This window comes from Paralichthys olivaceus, chromosome 6 (assembly GCF_024713975.1).
Source record: "Paralichthys olivaceus isolate ysfri-2021 chromosome 6, ASM2471397v2, whole genome shotgun sequence".
NCBI lineage: Eukaryota > Metazoa > Chordata > Actinopteri > Pleuronectiformes > Paralichthyidae > Paralichthys > Paralichthys olivaceus.
This window is the reverse complement of record NC_091098.1, coordinates 5,399,685-5,406,865: the sequence shown is the minus strand read 5'-3', so window position 1 is coordinate 5,406,865 and position 7,181 is coordinate 5,399,685. Positions and strand designations below refer to the sequence as shown.

At 42.4% G+C, this 7,181-nt stretch overlaps 2 protein-coding genes across 3 annotated transcripts in view; one reads left to right on the top strand and one right to left on the bottom strand.

The window, feature by feature from the left end:
• The first annotated feature begins 101 nt into the window (after nt 1-101).
• On the top strand, nt 102-5,738 carry asb14b (ankyrin repeat and SOCS box containing 14b). Its single transcript, XM_020089348.2, has 10 exons — nt 102-1,401; nt 2,496-2,642; nt 2,716-2,768; nt 2,856-2,987; nt 3,061-3,219; nt 3,318-3,563; nt 3,781-3,949; nt 4,489-5,023; nt 5,104-5,257; nt 5,346-5,738. The coding sequence occupies exons 2-10, from the start codon at nt 2,518-2,520 to the stop codon at nt 5,522-5,524; spliced, it is 1,752 nt and encodes a 583-aa protein (XP_019944907.2). The 5' UTR covers nt 102-1,401; nt 2,496-2,517; the 3' UTR covers nt 5,525-5,738.
• Nucleotides 5,739-6,182: 444 nt separating this feature from the next.
• The window catches only part of lamb2l (laminin, beta 2-like), a 55,249-nt gene continuing 54,250 nt past the window's right edge, over nt 6,183-7,181 (bottom strand). For both annotated transcript variants that reach the window (XM_020089346.2, XM_020089347.2), the window contains exon 35: nt 6,183-6,904. In XM_020089346.2, the coding sequence (XP_019944905.2) occupies nt 6,768-6,904 (137 nt within the window). In that variant the 3' untranslated portion in view covers nt 6,183-6,767. The remainder of the gene's footprint in view (nt 6,905-7,181) is intronic.

Here is a 7,181-nt window from a genome sequence, read left to right as displayed (position 1 = left end):
ATGTAGCCCGACAGAACACATTAATAAGCCCAGTGTGCAGCGACAGCTCAGTCACTAATTTAAAATGTGACACTGCCGCCCAATCAGTTCAAACAATGAGCTTAAAGACAGTCACACAATTACACTCATTTACCAGAAGCCAAACGTTTCTTCAATAAAAAAAACCATACAGCTTGTAACAAGAAAACTTGACATTAGACAAACGTTTCTTGCTTGTATAAACTGCTGCTTCTCTTCCCCAACATGTTGGGGTCTCTGTTCCTTTTCTCAACATGCACCATTTGTCACCTGTTCAGCTTTTGGTTCAACGTGAGGCTGTGACCTGCTGCAACATCTCAAGATGTCAGGTTCCAGCAAGCTGAACCCACATGCAGGCACAGTGCAAATACAGACTGCAGGAGGAATATTTCATAAAACACAAAACAAGCTTCAGAGGGAACAACTCAAACTAAGGTAATCAAACACTGGAAACACCAGAAGCAAAATACAAGTGGACCTTGGGAACATGACAGGAAAAAGTCAAACAACCTGTCAAAGACAAAGGGAAACACTGAGACTATATAGACGAGCGGCAGGAACACAGGTGAAACGTATTAGAGACGGACGATCACAAGAAGTTAAGTGAGAGAAACACATAAGGAAGGAACTTTCAAAATAAAACAGGAAACAAAGAACTTAGCGTGCAAAAAAATATCAAACACAAGACAAATCCAGAAATTGACACAGAAGGAAAAACATCACAGAAGAGTCCAAAAAGAAAATCTTTAAAAGGTCCAAAACAGTCTTTGAATCATTCACAAGAGGCCAGAATCATGACACCAGACCTACTTTAACACAAGTGAAACTAAAATTTCATCCATGTGTAACACACTGAGAGAATATAGGGCCATTTTGGTCCTGATTTTCATAAACTCACTAACACAACATATCTAAAACATAAAATTTAAATGGGGACTGTGTTCTCATCGATATCGGTTCTCTGAAGTGCAAATGTTTGAGAGCCACTGCTCTTCAGGAATTTCATTACACTATTCTGTGCATTTGTAAACAAAAGCAATTTCAGGATCAATATTGAAAGAGATAAAACTATTAGAAGAACAGAATTGGATCTCAAACAAATATAAAAATCTAGATTTTTACCTGTTTTTTTAATGAATGGTTATAGGTTGGTGAATGATCTCACCAAGGGTTTTTTCTTTTATATTTGCCTTTCTTCTGTGCTCTGAGTTAATGTGTGTGTGATCTGGTGGTATTTAGCAGTAGGTTAAAGTTGGTGGCAGCAAAGACCCCGTGATCTTGTATTTATAGAGGAGGAAATATAAATAGCTCCAGTGTGTGTGGACACTGAGGAGCCACACTGTTGAGAGATACAACCAACCAAAGACTACGTTCTGACTGAAGGTAACAAACAGACACTTTGCATTTAGAGAAAACTGTTTTGTGTGGATTTTTTTCTTTTCTAATATTTGTCCCTATAGTGACACATGTAAAGCGTCCTTGGGTCTCTTGAAAGGCACTAATTAAATTCAGTAAAGATTTAGCTGTTGATCTGGGCTTTGTAGCTGTTGAATTTCAATGTCATGTTGTTCATTTCATTTCCAGGTCATTATCTTTGTTGCTGGATATATAGCACCCCCCATGCACAAGGGTTTTCCTCATATAGCTTTATATATATATATATATTATAGTTGACAATTTGTTAACTATTTGCAAAGCATTTAACTTCATCTCTATAATTCTCAATTGCTTTTTCTTGCCCTTTATGTGTGTTTATAGCTATTGGATGCCTACATTTTTTACCTACCTACCTGACCTACTTACCTAAATACCTGACCTACTTACCTGACCTACCTACGTATCTATCTACCTGACCTACCTACCTGACTTACCTAACTATCTACCTACCTACCAACCTGTCCTACCCACCTACCTACCTGACCTACCAACCCACCTATCTACCTGACCTACCTACCCACCTACCTACCTGACCTACCAACCCACCTATCTAACTGACCTACCCATCTATCTACCTGACCTACCTACCTACCTACCTACCTGACTTACCTAACTACCTACCTACCTGACCTACTAACCTAACTACCTACCTACCTGACCTACCTACCTACCTACCTGACCTGCCCACCTACCTACCTACCTACCTACCTGACCTACTAACCTAACTACCTACCTACCTGACCTGCCCACCTACCTTCCTACCTACTTACCTACCTTCCTACCTACCTATCTACCTACCTGACCTACTTACCTACCTATCTACCTACCTGACCTACTTACCTACCTACCTACCTATCTACCTACCTGACCTACTTACCTACCTACCTACCTACCTACCTGACCTACTTAACTGACCTACCTACCAGACCTATTGACCTACCTACCTGACCTACCTACCTTCCTACCTTCCTACCTACCTACCTTCCTACCTTCCTACCTTCCTACCTACCTACCTACCTACCTTTACTTTATCTCTCCAGAGGACCTCCTTGTGCATTTCAGATGACCACAAAGACAGAAGAAGACTTTTCTCAATCAGATGATGACTTGGATGAAGATGAGGCAACACAGTATATAATTGAACAAAGTCTGGTTCAGTATAGGAAACTTAGAGGATTGAATCCGAGGTAAATCTCTGACCGCACAGTGTTAAACGTCTCTTTCTGTTCATTGTTAATTTCAATTCTTGTTATTTGGCAGTGATCTGAAACCCAGTAATGACCCTGATGAGATTTTCAAAGCAATCAAGGAGGGTAAATGATGTATTTTTAATCCGACAAAACTAAATCAGATTAATTATCTCATCAAAATGTATTATTATAATGTATCTATTTATGCAGGTGATGAGGATGCACTGAACAAACTGGCAGAGCAGCCAGAGACTCTGTCCAGAGTGGATGAGCGAGGATGGATCCCTCTGCATGAGGCCGCAGTGCAGCTGAATAAAAGGATACTAGAGATCATTTTCTCAGGTAGTTAAGTTAAAACAAGAAAAATCTTCTTCTTTTGGTCAAATTCTGCATGTTGATTAGTTTGGTCTTCCAGCCTCACCCCCAGGTGCCACTCAGTGTCGCACTATCAAGGGGGAGACAGCATTGTTTCTAGCCGTGGTCCATGGAATCAGAGAGAACGCCACATTCCTCCTGCAGAACGGCTGTAGCCCGGATCTGCAGAACGACGAGCAGGATTCTCCATTAGTGGCAGGTCTCTGACAGCTAATTCATCTGAAAGCAAAATGCATTTCATTTTACACAAGATTTTAAAACATATTTTCTCTCCCTCTCAACTGAATAATTTCGAAGCTATCCTTAATGACCAGTACGACCTGGCCACTCTGCTGCTCCGCTACAGAGCCACAGTGGACCAGACAGGGCCGCTCAACAGGACAGCTCTCCATGAATGTGCCTTTTTAGGCCTGGAGAACTTTGTCTACCTGCTCCTGGAGTCCGGTGCTGACCCCAACGCGTGTGATGTCAGAAAGAAAACGCCGCTGGCTCTGGCTGCACAGAATGGACATTTCAATGTGGTGGAGGTTTTGTTACAGAAAGGTAACAGTCATCTATCAAATTCTATTTGTAAAGCCTATATTCACAAATCATAAACTCTGACAGAGATGAAGGGAGCAGCGATGACAATTATTATAACAGAGGTATTGACAGAAATAGTGGTCATATATTGTATCTAAGCAGCAGCTTATATGAATTCTTCTCTTTTCAGCTCTGCAAATTAAATCTTTTCTTTTCCTCCTATGTATTAATTCTGCAGGAGCCCATGCGTGGTGTGAATCTGACTCGGGAACTATTTTATTTGATGCAGCAGCGTCAGGAAACCCTGACATAATCTCCCTACTGCTGGAAAATGGAGCCGATCCCAACGTACCTCTTTACAGCGGCCACCTGCCCATTCATCGTGTGGCCTACCATGGACACAGACTGTGAGGAGAATCTGTAGCTGCTTTCAGACATGCACTGAACTCCGGAGATCCAGCCTGAATGTGTGATAAATGTTTGAGTGAGAGCCTCCGGATATTCTGCAGTCGGCAAGCTCTAAAAAGTCCAATGTTCGCAGTTGCCGATGTGAGAGCACAGCAGTAGATCCTCCATGAGATTAACTGCAAGCAAGTGGGGGGGAATACAAATATGGCAGCATGAAAAAATGGTGCCACACATGTTAGAGACACAAAGATGTCTAAAGAGCCTATGGTGAAAAGAGTCGATTAACAAAAACAAATAATCTCTACTGCAGAAATAATACATTACATCCTGTCTCTGTCTGCTGCACCACCACCCCCCACCCAAACGCTGCAGAGATTTCTGTGTTGTTGTGAACGCGTCTGTGCGGAGAATCTCCTGCTGCAAACTTCAGAGATAGTTTGAACCCCATTCTATAGACATTCTCTGCAGTTGGTGTCTGAAATGTTTAAGCATCTTTTCAAACTGAGTGTGTTATTAAACGTGGACTCCTCTCTGACAGGGCACTGAAGCACCTCATCCCTGTGACTACACTGGAAGCTGTGAGGGACAGCGGGATGAGTCCTCTCCACTCTGCAGCTGCCGGGGCTCATCCCCACTGCGTGGAGATGCTGCTCAAAGCTGGCTATGACCCAAACGTCATGCTGCACCAGAGGGTGCGCCGCAACTACGAAGACGACCGCAGGTCGGCCCTCTTTTTTGCCGTGTCCAACAATGACCTTCAGTGCACCCGCCTGCTGTTAGAGGCAGGGGCCATGGTGAACCAGGACCCTATCAACTGTTTGCAGGTGGCTCTCAGACAGGGCAACTATGAACTGATCAACACGCTGCTGAAGTCTGGGGCAAATGTGAACTACTACTCCCGCATCAACACCACCCACTTCCCCTCAGCACTGCAGTACGCCCTGAAAGACGAGGTCATGCTGAGAATGATCCTGAACCATGGGTATGATGTCAAGCGCTGCTTTGACTGTCCTTATGGCGACAGCTCCCACGATTACGCCCCCTGGACGACTTCAGTCATCAAAGACATGGTGGTGAGACGAAGCTGCTCGGAGAGAAACAGGAGGAGAAGTGGAGGTAAAGACTTTCACACGTGTCTCTTTGTGCCTTTTAGTTCTGTGAGGTGATAACCGTGTCCTGGCTGAAGCACCTATCTGCTCAGGTGGTGCGCATCATGCTCGACTACACCGACCACGTGTCCTTCTGCACCAAACTGAAGCACATATTGGAGGAGCAGAAACAGTGGCCGGAGATCTGTCACCTTCAAAGTAAGAGCTGCCATGATCCTCCATTAGTCAATTTATTTATTTACCTGGCAGCAAAAGTAATGTTGATGATTTTTTTCTCTACACTCAGGAAATGCTCGGAGCCTGAAGCACCTGTGTCGTCTGCAGATAAGAGAGCATCTCATACGCTTGCGCCTGCGAGCCCCGGCGTTCATCAACTTTCTCCCTCTTCCTCTGAGGCTGAAAGATTACCTCCGCTACAAGGAGTTTGATGTTTACAGCAGGGGCAGCATGGTGACTCCCATGTGACTCCCATCCCATTGTATAGATTTATATAAGATTCTCTGACATAAGGATATTATTACCATCATCTTAATTATATTTATTTTACACTCGGCTTCTTACTGCAACTATTTAAGAATGTGAATGCAAAAATATAATTAGTTTATTTATCATATGAAAAAATACACGAGAGCAACAAAACATGCATTCGATCAAAATGTTTATAAAGTAATCAAAAATACATTTAACTGTGTCTTTCTTTTATCATGTGAGGTGGAAGGAAGGATGTGATTATCTCCCTCACCACTTGGTGGCAGGATGAAGTGTTACAATGGTGGTATTTGCATGGGTTTCTAAGGTGTGTGTAGCTTGTCAGCCACATGCCATCTCAGTGAGTGTCGGGTAAAAAAGGTCTCACATAGAGGTTATAAAAATAAAGGTAATGTTTGGTCGTATAAAACAAGATATCATCCTACATGTAATTACTTCTTCGTGTCGTTAAATAGTTTAAATTCCATATCCTGGACATAGGACCATGTCCATCACATTTCTCTCAGTTGTTGCAGTATCCATCCCCACAGCTGGGTGGTGCAGATTCTCTTGTCTGCAAACCATAGACTAATACATTTGTGATATATATGTAAGATAACATATGCACTTTATGACACACACAGGAGGTCATGAGTTTAAATAAACTGTATCAAATTTATTTTTCTCCATCATTGCGAGTCAGTCTTAATTTTGCTTATACGAATACTTCATAAGTATATAATCAAGAGTTTCTTTTAGTGATAAAAATAAACACAACATTGAATTTTTCAGAAATCAATCTGTATATTTCTTAATAGAAATGTAATAATGTAAATAACATACTACCACCACACACAAAACCCTAAAAGCACTTTTGGTCAAAATAACAGTTTTCTAATAACATACTCTGATATATATTTTCTTATCATGAAAATGAAATTAATTATCATGGTGTATAAAATGAAACAAAAAGTGATCCACTTGTTGTGATAGCTTAAAGACATACACACCACACAGGGTGGCGTTTTCATCTAGGTCAAACAGTGGTACAGTACATGGACATTGGAAGTTTCTGTGATATAACACTTGATGGCTAAAAGTGTAAAAGTTACAGTAGCAGTAAAAATATGGAGGTACCAGAGCAGCGTTGTAGTTTTCTGTCCTAGGCACAGCATCAGTCACACTGTACTCTGGACCACAGCAGCAAACGGTGAACAGGCAGCAAGCGACCCTGGCGACCTCACACGCAGCTAGAGTACTTCTGCAACTGTTCCCAGATCTTGTCCCGCACCACGGTGGCGTTTTCCTTCAGCTCGTCCAGGTCCGCGCGCTGCCTCTGCATCCGCCGCTCATTTGTCTTGAACCTTTTCTCCAATTCTGCAGAGAGTGACACAGAAGTCAACATGGGCGACAGCAAGAAGGGACTCTACAGCTGGACAACTTGAGAGTTCATTCACTCATCCACAGGAATCACAAAATCATATGTGCTGCTCAACTGTCCTTCCTCCATCAGATCAGTGGATCATGATCATGGTGGCAGATCAATAGTGACTACAACTAGGCAGCTGCTTAGATAAACAATATGCCTATTCACATATACTACTATTATTGGCAATACCTCTATTATTGCAATTGTCATTACTGCTCCCTTCTT

Coding starts and splice junctions, on each gene's coding strand:
- asb14b (XM_020089348.2), top strand. CDS start 2,518: ATGACCACAAAGACAGAAGAAGACTTTTCTCAATCAGATGATGACTTG. Junction 5,024..5,103: donor CAGTCATCAAAGACATGGTG/GTGAGACGAAGC, acceptor TGTGCCTTTTAG/TTCTGTGAGGTGATAACCGT. Junction 5,258..5,345: donor GGAGATCTGTCACCTTCAAA/GTAAGAGCTGCC, acceptor CTCTACACTCAG/GAAATGCTCGGAGCCTGAAG.